Source organism: Pangasianodon hypophthalmus, chromosome 17, assembly GCF_027358585.1.
Source record: "Pangasianodon hypophthalmus isolate fPanHyp1 chromosome 17, fPanHyp1.pri, whole genome shotgun sequence".
Classification (NCBI taxonomy): Eukaryota; Metazoa; Chordata; class Actinopteri; order Siluriformes; family Pangasiidae; genus Pangasianodon; species Pangasianodon hypophthalmus.
In genome coordinates, this window is record NC_069726.1 from 16974126 (window position 1) to 16989604 (window position 15479).

The window sequence follows — 15479 nt, forward strand, 5'->3', positions numbered from 1 at the left end:
TTTCGATGTTTGCTGTCTCAAGGATGGATTTCTCATTAATATGACATTAAACATCGTTGGGAAATGGTGTGTGAGATAAGAAGTGCTTGCTTTTTTTGTTTTTAGTAGCTAACAGCAGAACCTGAGCATTAAACCTTGTGTTTGCTATGATTGTTGAATTTTTTTCTACTTTTATATGCCACTGTAACTGCACAAGCAATGACACCCCCTGACCCAACATCAGAGCTGCAGCTTCTCACAGGAATAATGAAAATACAGCACCAACCAACAAATTAGCACCAGAATTGCAAAGCAATATCACAAATATTTCAGTATAAAAATATTTAATGTGTATCAGGCTGGGCTTTTCCTTTAAGGAAGCTTTTTGAGTCAATTTTAATTTATTGTAGTCCTTGCATTAATTATAGTGTAAGGTGTGACATCTATGCACTAATTTCACCCTAGTAACAAATAGTGCTTGGGCCTGTTGCTGCATATGGCTTGATTTTTTTTCTCTCTGTGACTGCAGCTGGGCAGCAGCACAACGTTTCCACTTCCCATTCACTAATAACATGTTTGCTGCTGATGAATACAGCTTTTATGCCAATGTTCACTTCCCTTTTGTGTAGCTTTGGTTACTTAGCTACAGTAGATGTCACATGTGCTATGTTGAGCACTTTGAATTCTTGTGCACATATAATCTCTATCTCTGGTTACAAAGCATAATTAGCAAGCAATACACTGTCTCTCAGGAGCCGCAAGGTTTGTGGCTTTTTTTTTTTTCACTTCTGCACAACAGCAAGTATATTATGTAAAACATGTACTTTATTCTGATATGTTTAAAGTTAGTATTTTCTTTTGAAAACCACTTTACCTTCACCCACCATCTGTAGTGACAACTGCTGTATAATTCTCACCCATCAGTAACACTGTGCTTGAATAGTATAATATTACGCTAGTGCTTCATTTGCATCAGTTGGCGTGATGTGTGAGTTGGGCTTGTTGCTTCCTGCTGCTGTAACAGGTATGTCTGCTAAGAGAACCATTGATGTAGCTGATACGGAAGGTGTAGGTGAGTCCATTTTACATTTTTACTGGGTGTTGAATAAAGCTTTTATTTACACGTGAGGGCTCAGACCCCTAGTTATCCTGAACATTAAACAATATGATCCCCCTCAAACTGATCTTCAAGATAACTAGGGGTCTGGGCGCAGTTGAAAATCCCAGCAAATAAAACACTGGACTGGATGTAGTCTGGTTTCTGCACTTTTGGATGCAACTCAAGTTTAATCTATGGGCCTATTTGCACAGTATTATTGTATCAGGATGAAGTCTGTAATATTTTTTTCATGTCTTGGAAAAAAGCCTATAAAAAGAAAGTATGGTGCCAAGATGGACATTTATTTTTCAATTTAATGCTTGGTGCAAAATAATGAAAAATTGAAAATGATTGAGCTTGGGTCCTAAAAACACTTCCTAGCTACACAGATCATACCATTTTAGTATTTTTAACTCAATTATAAGAAGTCACTTTTACAAAGAGTACAATACCAGTACAAATAATTCTCCAGTACAAATATTATTTAATTATTAAAAGTAATTTCACCATAAAATATACACTATTCAATGAACAGAAGACAAAGTGAGGCTTTAACCAAATGAAACTGTCATTACAATGGCCACTATAATCAAGTTGCAAGGCTGTTATGTCTTTGATTGATATGCTCTTTTACTTTCTAAAGAGACTGCAGTGAAGAATATGCAGACAAAATGATGTGATGTACAGCAATTGATTTTCTCAGGACTCCAAAGTTCCACCTTTTAGTGATTGTTGGAAATTTTCTCTGGATCCATGATTGAAAATATATAATTTAGACTAAAATTAAATGTGTGTATGTATATATATATATATATATATATATATATATATATATATATATATATATATATATATATATATATATATATATATATATATATATATATATATATATATATATATATATATATATATATCTTTTTTTGAATAAAAGGTGCATACTTTTGAGTGTGTAGCAAAAGAGTATTCAAGTACTGGGACATACTAACACGTCATGTACCAGAAGAGAATGTTGTTGCCTGGTTAAGCACCGTAAACAAACTCCTTGTTGCATTTCAGCTTTTCTTCATTCTTTATTCCTTATATAATTTATACTATATCATTTAATTTACCATTCCCTTCATTTATTTTTCCACATTTCATTTTCTTCTCTCTAAAATGTGTCCCTGAATTCGTTGAAAACCATCACAAAACTCTTCCTCCCTCACGCAAGGAGTTGTGGGTAATATTAGCTGAAACAGTGTCCACCGATCCAAACTTTGAAAATCTACCAGAAATAGTAGACCATCTGGGTACCTTTGGGAACTCATTTCAATATACTATGATTTGGGACACATTAATTCTAATCTCGGATACTATTTAGGACGGATAGTAGGCGAAGTGAGACGCAGCATCTGTCCTGGCAGGCTGACGTCACTCCCTCGTGTGATGTGCGGTTGTGGGAAACACCAGCAGTGAGGAATAAGCGGCAGTCACACTAGACTTTTCAGTTCCACTGATTTCCATTCATATGCGCACGAACGCTAGAGACTGGAAACGCAAGCTCAATGAGAAGTTGTTTCACATTTTGTTGCGTTCCAAATTTCAAGTTTTTAACTCTGACCTGTGAATTTGTATCATGTGAAGAAGTGTGACCAATAGGAGATCGACACGTCACGGCGTCACCTTTTCAGAAAATCCAAGATGGAGGAAGCACTGATTATAGTGGTGTCACACCATCCCCTTTTATACAGCACAGCTTTAAAAGAATATAAAATATCATCAACAACAAAAGAAAAGCACGTTGAAATCCGGGATGTGTGGATACACACACAAAAAAAAAAAAAAAAAAAAAAAAAAAAAACGCCTTGGCGTGTGATGTCATATCCGGTTGCCGCCCATATTCACAGCGGGCTGTAAAGTCTCGCGTACCCGCCCCTTTAGGAGCGCTGTGACTCCTTTGGCCTTCCATAATCCTGATACTACACTGACAAGCTGAGGCGTGTGCGGACAGAGCTGGCTTAGCCGAACAGGTCTGGTTTGTGTTTTCATTCATTCACGCTCGGAACTGCGACTGCAGAATGCAGCTAAAATCCTCTGCGACTTGCTCTGGAGCTCAGGACGCGGTTATAGTCGTTATTAGGAGTCGTGAAGGTGGTGTGTTTTAGGGACATGTCTCAGCTACAGCTCCCTGCTGGAGGATGGCACTGAGCTATCGAGCTAACCACAAGCCAAGCTCCTGGGCTGCTTCGGATTATTTTCAAAACAAAACAAAAAACAGGCCAAAATCAAAAATCATTTGAGATATATATTTTCTGAAATATAACTCTTTATTTTTTTGCACTGTTTTCTGGCAGCAGTGGTCAGGAGCTGGCCTCCTCATCAACAATGGAGTTAGCATTTAGCTAAAGGCCGCAAACGACTACAATTACATTTAATCCTCGTTTTTGATGTAGAGATTATTCTGTAAATGTGTTCACCTAGACATGAGATGAAGAATATTTGCTTATGGCAAAGCTGCTGCTTTCCCGGTTGCTCTCACTGACACCGCCTGATGATGATGATGATGATGAAGAAAATGAGAATGGTGATGATGATGAGGATGATGATGGTGATGATGATGGTGATGATGAGAGTGATGAGATGGTGTTGATGAGGATGGTCATGATGGTGGTAATGAGGATGGTCATGAGGATGAGGATGATGGTGGTGATGATGAGGATGGTCTTGATGAGGATGATGGTGATGGTGAGGATGATGAGGATGATGGTGATGATGAGGATGATGGTGATGGTGATGATGAGGAGGATGATGATGAGGGTGATGGGGATGATGAGGGTGATGGGGATGATGGTGATGATGATGAGGGTGATGGGGATGATGGTGATGGGGATGATGAGGGTGATGGGGATGATGGTGATGGGGATGATGAGGATGATGATGAGGGTGATGGGGATGATGAGGGTGATGGGGATGATGAGGGTGATGGGGATGATGATGAGGGTGATGGGGATGATGGTGATGATGATGAGGATGATGATGAGGGTGATGGGGATGATGAGGGTGATGGGGATGATGATGGTGATGGGGATGATGAGGATGGTGATGATGAGGATGGCGATGATGATGAGGATGGTGATGATGAGAGTGATGAGAATGAGGATGATGATGATGATGACAGGTGTTTTTGGCTTGGTGTGGAAAAACAAAGCAAATTCTCCCCTCAGCACTGATTTTTTTTAGTGCTCACATTTTAGCCTGTGCTTTAATTTCAGACTCATTAGTGAGACTGAACACTGGTTTGTTTCAGTTTGTGAACACAGCATCATGTTTATAGTGAAAGGATCCCAACCATTTTGTGTCCACAGTGGTGTAATACTGTAAAGTCACATTAAAGCTCGAATCAGGACTCAGTGATGTGGCTGATTTGGGGTTTTTTGGTTCTTCAGCATCAGAGCCCTTAGAAAAACATTATTCATGCCAGTGTTGCTATTGGCCATATGTTTGGCAGAGCAACACACATGACCATATGTCCATGTTATTCAGGCAGACTGGCACTCTTGTGGGATTTAGCTCCATGTTATGACTCAGGGACAGCTCATGTGTTTGTGTTTGCACGTGTTGACTTGTTTTTGTGAAGATGCAGGAGTAGATGTAGGAATGCACCGATCTCATACTTTTATATTGTTATCAGGGCTGATACTGGCATGAAACCCTGAGATCACATTTGACATTTTCTGAGCCGATCCACTGACACAATACAGATGACCAAACAACACAAGTTGTGTTACATACGCTACCATAACGCCTGCGGTGTCTCACATCTGGTATTGGCTGATGCTGGTATCAAAGTTCTCAGCCCAGGTCCTGGAGTATCGTGCACATTTCCGTATTTTCCCTGCTGTCATGCCTGATTCAGCTAATCAATGGGTGTTACAGAGCAGGAAAAACACGAAAATATGCGAGTCTCTGGGTACTCCAGGTCGGGGTTGGGAACCTGTGATATATGAAATGTGGAAGAAGTGGGTTTGATGCATCTTTTATACAGGTTGATATAAAAGAAGAAATATTTCTCTGTTGAATGTTTGCATTCTTTACTCTTCTAATGTCCTCTCGCTCTTCTAGCCAGGCCATGTCTTTAAAGATGGAGCTGGATGTCAGTGGAGTGTCCCGGGCCCCTGTGTCCGTTTTACCTGCTGCTGAGGTCAAAGCCACGTTAAAGCCTGAGGTGGAGAAACCGCGCTGCTCCAGCACGCCCTGCTCACCCATTAAAAGTACTGTCTCAGGATACCAGATCCTCCACATGAACTCTAACTACCTTGTGGGCTTCACCACTGGTGAGGAGCTTCTCAAGCTGGCCCACAAGTGGTCCGGGCCGGAGAAGAGCGGCACAGAGGCATTGCCTGGAGCCATCCAGAAACCTGTGGATTTAGGGATGCACCGCGCTTCACGCGTTTACAAAACCAAAAGCCGTTACTACCAACCTTACGACATCCCTGCCATTAACGGGCGACGCAGAAGGCGAATGCCCAGCTCAGGCGATGCCTGCTTCAGATCTCCAGCGGCTGGAGAGAGCAGTAAGGCCCTGCATGGCCCACTGCCTCTCTGCCTGCTCAAGGCCAAGCGTGCGCACTCCAAATCTCTGGACTACCTCAACCTGGACAAGATGAGTCTCAGTGAGCCGGCCGACACCGACGTGCTGCAGTACCAGCTCCAGCACCTGACACTGCGCGCCGAGCGCATCTTCACCAGGAACAAAACATGAACGGATGAAAACGGGCCAGTCGCACCCACAGCCAGGCCTGACACACCCCGGGAACTGGCTGCTGTTTTTGGGCCTTGAGTTTCTCCAGTCAGATCATAGGCAGTTCCTGTAGTAAAGGCACCCATAGGCCACTAATCTCGTTATTTTAAGAACTGTTTGTTGACCAGAAGGTTCAGTGAGGTTCAGCTAACTTAAACTTTAACCTGTGAACAAAGTGAAGTTGTTTTAATAATGTGTGTGGGTGTGTGTATGTGTGAAGGGTGAGGGTGAGTTTGTTCAGGATTAGCAATAAACTATATGCTTAACAGTTGCTACTACTGTATGTGTGTGTGTGTACGCCTGTGCTGAGGTGAAAATGCCTCTATTGCAGAAAATGTTCCTATAACCTGCACTAGATCATACTGTTAGGCATCTGGATATCATTTTTTACCGAGTTAGCATAGCTCACTGTGGTGTTCTCCTAACGTTAGCCTTTTAGCATTAGCATCTTCACACCCGTAGATGTGTCAGTAAGTGAGCTCTACACTCATTTGCCTGTCAGTTAGGCAAAACGTTTCTGGGGAAAAAAGAAAAAAAAAAAACACAGACTGTTACACAAGACTGAAGTTATTTAAGACAGTTGGGCAGATAAAGCTTATGTTCACTCACGCTAAGATTAGTGCCTCACATACACACTATTAATCCCCCTTTTCTAGTTTCTCAAGCTGGCCAGTTGTCTAGACGTTCACACTGAGTAATCCAGCAAGGTTATTTGTGTCATAAATGAAGGATATATGTGCACAGTGGTAATATTTATGTTGATTGATTCACATGGGATTTTTATTTTATATTATTATTATTATTATTATTATTTTTTATGCTGGTGCACAGCATTGCTACTGAAACAAACCAAAGGATGAACTTTGGCTGTCCTGGGAAAAACTTGATTGATAATGCGATTTTTTGTGCAACAACACCTGACAATCATATTTTTACCCAATAATCCAGACAGTTATAAACCGTTATTCTTAACTCATATTTTTGGTGCTCATCAGGCATTGTATTTCTCATGTCACACTTCTTATTGTGTCTCACACTCTTAAAATATTTGTAGACTATTATTATTAACTAGTAACATTACAAACACCACCACAGTTAATAGTGTGAATCTGATGCACTGGTTTGAGGCATAATATGTTCTTTTTTTTTTTTTGTTTTTTTTTTTTTTTTTTTGTTAAGACCAGCTCTTTCATCTTGGTCTATGGTTTGGTCAAATAACACTGAATATTGTATGTTTTTAGAGTTTTTATAATCCCCAAAACTACACTGATATTATTTGAATAGATTACTCAAACAATTGACTTTTAATGGAGAATTGACTTTATAAATTTTTTTAATTGTCATATTAATGCTCATTTGATTCACTTTTCCTTAATGTGGTGTACGATGTAATAGTTTAAAACTACAATCATATTATTATGGTTTTTTTTGGTTGTTTTTTCCCCCAGTAGGGGCGGGTGGTGTTTAGTGGATGATTTGTCCGATGCCGTGCCACTTTTGTTTCTTATGAATAGGTTTGATTTGTATAATTGAGTGTCATGTTTCTGGTTTTTACCTTCAATTCCTCGATTAGTTCCATTCCCTCTGATTGAAATGCCATGCACTTCTTTTCTCCTCAATTTGTATCTACTTTTGTGTATTAATAATATGTTGTATAAATATGCTCAGCACCTTAGATTCACAGATATTGGTGATGTATTGGTCATGTTTTCTTCTGTCTTGACTGAACTGCATAACATCATGTTTACATATTGGCTGTTTTATTTTAAGACTGTAATGAGTTTGTTCTTCTTCTTTTTTTTAATGTTAATGAATTTGATCAAAGCGTGCCATGAATGTAATGGATAAAGAGTGCTGTTGTGCTATGTATCTCGTATATTTGGAAGGTAGAAATAATTTCTGTGACTCAGGACTGAGCCAGACTATTTCTCTGTTTATCAGTACAGTAACACTGGGGCAACGACCTACTCCTAGTTTTCAGCTCATGTAAAACTGCAGGCATTTTGCGCTATTAGTGTTTATATATATATATATATATATATATATATATATATATATATATATATATATATATATATATATATATATATATATATATATATATATATATATAGTGTTTATATATATATATAAACACATATATATATATATATATATGGAAACACTAAGGTAAAAGGCGTACTTTAATAGGAGCAATGTGACTATTACTATTAAAATATTAATAGTGTAGGCTTAATATTTTCTCTTTTCCTTACTAAGGCTATTGCCACAATGCAATGTTCCTGGACTCTAAAGGCTAAAATTAAACCTTTTCACCATCACATTGTTTGTGATATAACGCATTTTTACTATTCTTGCAACACCATCCCATATTAGACTGCTGTACTGTTTTGCTCCTTGTGTGTGAATGTGATTTCAAAGATCTGTCAGGACACAGCAATGATAATGAACTAATCTTAGCCTCACAGTGCTTCTCTGCGAGGTGTACAGTCACAAGGAGCCATGCTAGGTCCCAGTGCCTTGAGCTCTAGTTAAATGACATACGACATGCTGTATGTCAGTCTTTTCTGCTGATTAACACTTCTCTAGCTAGTATGTTTACATCCTTAGGGTGAAAAATGTTAATCTGTATTCTGTAGGCTGAACTGCATTTCAATTTCCTTGTCCTGCTGAGTGTTTGTGTGACCTGCAATGCTTTCATCTGTATTAAGTTTAACCTTACACTTACCATTATTAAAACACTACGCTGCACTTTGTGTGTTTTTTTTTTTAACCTTCAATGAAGCAGATGGGGGGCCTGTACAGAAAAAAGGCTAATTAAGGAAGAAAACACTACAGTGCATGCTGTCCTAAGAAAAAATTTAGCAGCAAAGTGGTGTCATGTGGTACTGCCCTGAAACAGCATGTCACTAAGATACAACAGCACTTTGCTAGTAATTACTTGTACTTTTCCTTTTAATCAATTTATTCTTAGAGTTAAAGTTGTGGAACATATATGAGACCAGTGATCACTTTCCTTATAGCAACTTTAAATAGTTGTTTCCACCTTTTTATTTTCTTTCTCTCTTGAAGCTAATAAAACAAAAAAAATCACATCTTGTCACATAACTGAGAAAGGACAAAGTCCTCTGTCCTGAAGACTCCCCATATCACCACATCACTCATTATAACATTTTTGTTGTTAAAGTGCCCCGAAACCAAAATTTTGTACGTGACCCTTAGTGTTATGGACTCCACGACAATAGTGTATGTGTAAAAAAAAAACATGTTCTAGAGAGCATTTAATTAGATGAACATAGATAGAACTTTATTATAATATATATTTATATATATAAAACTGAAGCCAGAAAGACCCACAAACAAGCAGCAACTGAAGGCGAAAAAAGAAACTCAGCATTTGATGTCGTCTATGGGTTCCAGACTTCAGGCAGCCATTCACTGAAAATCCAAGTATTAAAAAATAATCCTAATATTTAGGATTATGTTTGTTTGTCCAGTTACTTTTGAGCCTGTGAAAATGGAGGGATTCTGTATAAAATGGCTGTAATTTCTAAATGGTTAATGCAGTATTTTTGTTAAACCCCTTGAATTAAAGGTGAAAGTCTACACTTCAGTCACATCTTGATTGCTTCATTTCAAATATCTCCAGAGGTGTTTTTTTTTTTTTTTTAATATTTATTTCTAGATATATTATCTTACTGGTGTCTAAGGGACGGGTATGAAAAGAAACACCAATTTTGATTTCAGGGGTAATTTAAACATGTTTCTAAAAGGTTACTGTTGGGTGAAGTTCCTGTTACTATAGAAACTATAACATATTAGAACAGGTGTGTTAATGTGAACCTGTGGTTTGCCTTGCAGTCAACATCATAGCCATGCTGTTTTAGAAAAGTTATCCACACCTTCTGACCAATCAGATTCAAGAATCCATAATGTGGTATAATGTAATTACTCTACATAATAATAGTACTAAAAACTGCAGTAGTAGCATTGAAATGACAGATGAAATTCAATCAGTGTTATTCAAGTGTTTTGGGATGTAGTCAGTTTGTACTTTGTTTACTCAATTATTTACACTTTCAAGACTTTTTTAGATGGTTAATGACTCTAATTTCCTAAAAAGCTTTTACTGGGAATCTTTTGTGGAAGATGCTCTGTTGTAAAATAGTTTTAAATAGGACTCCCCCTATATGTATAAACTAATTAACCCTTTAGGATGCTTAATGCTTGAGTGTACCTTGTGCCTTTGCTCATGATGTGGCTTCCCTGCAATGCTTTGATTGGACACAAGAGGGCAACAGTTCAGCGCTGAACTGTTGAGAACTGGAGTCTCTGTAAGATATTTTCAATAATATCATTTCGACTAAAGCCTTGCACCCCAGGCTTGGGGGTTCGATTACCGCCTCAGCCCTGTGTGCGTGGAGTTTGCATGTTCTCCCCCGTGCTTTGGGGGTTTCCTCCAGGCACTCCAGTTTCCTCGCCCAGTCCAGAGACATGCGTTGTAGGCTGATTGGCATGTCTAAATTGTCCATAATGAGTGAATGGGTGTGTGTGTGCGTGTGTGATTGTGCCCTGCGATGGACTGGCACCCCGTCCAGGGTGTCCCCTGATTTTTGCTCCCCGTGACCCTGTGTAGGATAAGCAGCACAGAAAATGGATGGATGGATGGATTTCCACTAGAATCAGGGGATTAAGCTTTGAAGTCTGGATGATTGAGGGCGTTCATGTGAACTATTCATGTGAGCTAAACACAGTTTGATAGAAGATAAATGATTTGGTAAATATTCATGAATTTCCAAACACACTTCTATATCATAATTCACCTTTGTGTTAGTGACAGCACTCTCACTATTGTGAATGGGTTCAAGTTCACCTAACAGGATTTAGATCTTTATAGTGACAGCATTTAAAGCAAAGAAATAATGCAGTGAAATATCAGTGTAAGTGAAAGATTAAATAATGGAGCCTCTTTAAAAGACAGCACATGCTTTTAGAGAAAGCTGCAGGTTATTAGTTGAGTTAAGGCTATGTTCTGCATGATTTTATGTTCCGTCTTGATGGTTTTCAATTGCTTCAGGTAAAGAAGTGAAAAGAAAAAAAAACTGAATAATTCTAACCACATTTTAGACTTTCTCCTTCCTTACTGGCTAAGAAGTGTAGCCATTTCATGCAGTAAATTAATGTGTCACTTTCCTGCATACAAATATGCCATATTATATGTTTTTAAGCTTTATATGTTTGTATGTATGTGTAGTTTGTAATGAGAGGGATAATACTTTTAGAGCTTTGCGTTAATGGCTTAGGCAAAGGCAACACTTATAAAAAATGAGGGCAAGAGTGCAACAGCAATGTGCAAGCAACTGTGAATAAATGTATCCAATATCACAGGGGAAAATGGGCTTTAAGCCTATATTTGATGTTGAAACCATTTAATTCCATTCTAGTATAAATTATGGGTCATTGCAAAAAATTTGTGCAAACAAATTATGTAAAGTGCATGAGCAGGATCTTGCATTCTGAGTTAGGTGATTAACACTCCTTCAACACTTCATAGCCTGACAGGCGATAAATGATCAGCAGCTCCTTGACAGCAGCTCTTGCAGCACTCATGATCTTGACATAAACATTGTGAATTTCCAAATATCCTTAGATTGCATAACCCAGCACTATTTCTGGCCAGTGAGTGCTCTATTGCAATTCTGTAAATTTGGAAGTGAAGTGTGTCTGACCTTAGAGATTGTCAGCAGTGTGATAATGCTAACGTTTTAAATTTAGGCCACTGTAAAAAGCTTTAATCATTTCAAAAGATTTCAGGCACCTTTTTTATTCTGTTGTATCAGACTTAGACCGTTTGGAGAGTTTGACTGAGAAAAACAAATATTCTACCCAGATATTAAACTGCAAATTTAATCTGCACCTGAAGCACCACAGTTCAGCCTAAAAAAACAGGGATTAAACCTACATACATTATGCAAAATGTTCTGTTGGGGTTTATGGGTTTAGATTATAGGCTACTTTGTGTAGAGTCATGACATATAATTGCAATTAAATCCATTTCAGTTCCAGGTTGTAACATTACAAAATGTGGATAGGTTCAAGGGGGTGAATACTAATGCAAGGCACTGTACATGCCTAAATTGTCTTCTAAAAATGAAATCTGGACCAGTATTCTCTGACTCTGTTGATTGGATATTTGTATGCTGGGAAAACAGCAAGAGGATGAGGGTTGGGAATCATTAATCTAGGAAACTGGACTTGTGCAGTAAACTTGAACACATCACCACCCATCTGAGGAGCTTTATTAGTTCTAATGAGTGGCATCTTCAGGCTTAAAATATATTGTATAATCAGTCACTATCTGCTTACGGAACAACTCCCATACTGAATTAAATATTGAGCCACATGCAAAATGCCTTTAAATCATGTGTAAGGAAAAGATAGTGACCAGACACTCATTTGCAAAAGTAATGCAGAAAGTGGAAGCGAGAAAATAGACAGAAACAAAAACAAAAAAAACCCTACATCCTATTTGGCACCAAAGACACATACGTGTAATTTCTAATCATTTTCAACTTCAGTATTCTTATCTCAGAAAGATAAACATAGTGTTGGATTGCTTATTAATCCACAGGACAAAGCAGTGCAAATATATGTGTGTATATATTTTTTTCTTTTCAATTGCACTTCTCTCAACAATGGTAGAGAAAGTTTGCACAGCCTTCAAAAGGCAAGTAATCAATCCACTTCCTCCTATGACCCGTATATAACTGAGAAGTGCAGAGCAGAGAACAAAGAACACACAGAATTCTTCACAGTTATTAGGTCTCAGACTGAAGAACAATGAAGGCTTTGGTGTTCCTTCTGCTCCTGGCAGTTGTAACTGCTAAACGCTATGAACGGTGTGAGCTGGCAAGAGCCATGAAAGCAAATGGCATGGATGGATATCAGGGCATCAGTCTAGCTAACTGTGAGTAAACTGGTATTTTAACATACTATACAGTACGTCTTTTCATTGTGCAGAGGAAGCCATTGCAGATAAGGATGTTGCAGAAGTTATAGTTAAAGTAGATGTATTAATATGAATAGGATACTATACAATACAGTATGCATTAATACAGAAGAGTATGTGTGATGGTGCAGCAGGTAGCATTGCCGCCTCACAGCTCCAGGGTCCAAGGATTGATCCTGCACTCGGGTTCCTGTCTGTGTGGAGTTTCGCATGTTCTTCCTGTATCCGTATGGGTTTCCTCCTACCTTCCAAAAACATGCCAGTAAGTGGACTGACTAAGATAAATTGTCCTTGGTATGAATATGTGTGTGCATAGTGCCATGCAATTGACTGGTGTCCCATCCAGGGCGTGTTCTTGCCTCATGCCCAGTGGTCCTAGGATAGGCTTTGGATCCACCATGACCATGAAAGGCTAAAGCAGTTACTAAGAGTGAGAAAGTATGATACCATCAGTCATGAGTGCAGAGAATGTTTTATTGAGCTACACAAATTACTCCATTTTATCTATTCTTGTAACTGCTTTACACGGTCAAAATCACAGTGGATCCTGAGTCTATCCCGTGAGCACTGGGCGTGACATATGAATACACCCTGGATGGAACGCCAGTCCACTGCACACACACATTCACACCAAGAGGCAATTTACTTGCTATGTCTCAGAAGGTGGTAGGAAACTGGAAAACCCAGAGGCAGAACAGAAGAAACTAGTACCAAGTTATTTTTATGCAAAATAACTTGCAGCTAGAGCATCACACTTCCTCTTTGGAAAAGGCAGGGATTCAAACTGACATGCGTGAATAATATGATGTTATGTAACGAATGTCAGAATTTGAAAAAGTCTCAGTAACTTGGCGTCATTCTAGAAAAAAGTCTTAAAAGTTTTAAATGTTTGTAGTACAGTGGTTGCATTAAGTTAAACTTGTGTATGAATGCTGAATATTTTTTAGGGGTTTGCTTGGCTAAACACGAGTCTGACTACAACACCGGAGCCACCAATCACAACTCTGATGGATCAACAGACTATGGAATTTTCCAGATAAACAACCGTTGGTGGTGCAGCAATGGGAAATTCCCTAGCTCTAACGGGTGTAAAATCTCCTGTAGTCGTAAGAAACTTTTCATAGATCTATCCTTCAAATTAAGATCTTGAAATGATAAGATTCTGAAAATCCCGTAATTTTTAGATGTGAGCTATAAAGTTTTGAGCCTTGATCTTGGAAATCTCACCACTAAAACAGTGAAGTTGTGCAAAGGCTCATGTAGTTGTCCTAACACTTGCTTTCTCAAACAGAGCTTCTTACCGATAACATCTCACAAGCTGCTCAGTGTGCCAAGACCATAGTGAGACAGCAGGGCATTACTGCATGGTAAGACTACCTCATCAATTTAATGCATGTATGGAGGACTTTTAATTATACAGTGGGGACTAAAAGTCTGAACCCATTAGTGAAAATGCTTCTGTCTGGCATTCTTTTTCAATATAACACAAATGTTTTCAATGCAAATGATATGATCAGTAATAACTTGAGTGAAAAGTAGAATCTTTAGATATATTTACATCAGTTTCAAATTTTTCTTAGTATTTGCTATGTCCCCTTTTTACTTTAATGACAGTGTGCACTCGAGCTGACACAGACTCCACAAGTTTGTGTAAAATCTTATGGTCCATGTTAGATCAAATCCATCAGTGTGTCATCTGAACACATGCTTCAATATAAGGGATAAGAAAATCTCATGGAAAATATGACCTTTTGTACACAGAAGTTAACATGGTCAGTATCACAAATTTGCTTACATTTAAATAGTGATGGAGAAAGTGTGCAACATCTTGAATATTGAACAGTGTAGATGTTGCACGTCATATATTTGCTGCAGAAGTTTCAAAATTCTAAAACTTTATTTCCAGTTAAAGAAAAACAACAAATCCCAGATTTTCAACGTGGTCTCAGACTTTTGGACCCCACTGTATGTATATGATTTATACATTTATTTATCTTACTTTTTTTTTTTTTGCAGGGTAGCATGGCGTACATACTGCAAGAATCGTGATGTAAGCTCTTACACTGCAGGCTGTGGAGTTTAAACAAAATCATGAAATGACAAATGCATCACTTTTATGTTTAATATAATCAAAGCAAATCAATGGAAATGATTATATATTAATAGCGCATTAAGAAACCAAATCATCTGGTAGATCATAGACACAAATGCTCTAATTACTCATAATCTGCATTGAGCTCATTAAAGTTTATGTATACCTTCTAGCAATATCAACAATGCACAAATAAAGCATCTTAATACAGCAACATATGTATTTATTCATTTGGTTGTTTGCTTGTCTATTTATAATATTTCATTACAAGTCATTTATACACTGTATTACATGGAAAAAAAGCTGAAAGAAAATGACATACAAAATATTTGTAAAAGAAAAAAACACTCTACAAAGTAGCAAATTTGTATGAAAGGACACAATAAAAATGTAAGATAAACACTGACGCCTCTCATACAACACCTAAACTAAACACAGTGTATACTACAGTACTGCCTGATTGCACAGAACCATAGCTATGGGTAAAAGCCACATAGACACTGATAGAGGAACAGAC

At 38.1% G+C, this 15479-nt stretch overlaps 2 protein-coding genes across 3 annotated transcripts; both read left to right on the forward strand.

The window, feature by feature from the left end:
• The first annotated feature begins 2954 nt into the window (after window positions 1–2954).
• Window positions 2955–8612, forward strand: macir (macrophage immunometabolism regulator). 2 transcript variants are annotated; one of them, XM_026941590.3, is made up of 2 exons: window positions 2955–3090; window positions 5183–8612. In XM_026941590.3, the coding sequence occupies exon 2, from the start codon at window positions 5190–5192 to the stop codon at window positions 5820–5822; it is 633 nt and encodes a 210-aa protein (XP_026797391.1). In that variant the 5' UTR covers window positions 2955–3090; window positions 5183–5189; the 3' UTR covers window positions 5823–8612. The 2 variants fall into 2 exon arrangements, with proteins under 2 accessions (XP_026797391.1, XP_034168165.1); XM_034312274.2 differs by having other exon boundaries at window positions 2994–3090; window positions 5187–8612.
• Window positions 8613–12621: 4009 nt separating this feature from the next.
• Window positions 12622–15176, forward strand: LOC117599317 (lysozyme C). The gene is made up of 4 exons (XM_034312324.2): window positions 12622–12828; window positions 13818–13976; window positions 14162–14237; window positions 14887–15176. The coding sequence occupies exons 1-4, from the start codon at window positions 12702–12704 to the stop codon at window positions 14951–14953; spliced, it is 429 nt and encodes a 142-aa protein (XP_034168215.2). The 5' UTR covers window positions 12622–12701; the 3' UTR covers window positions 14954–15176.
• Window positions 15177–15479: the final 303 nt, after the last annotated feature.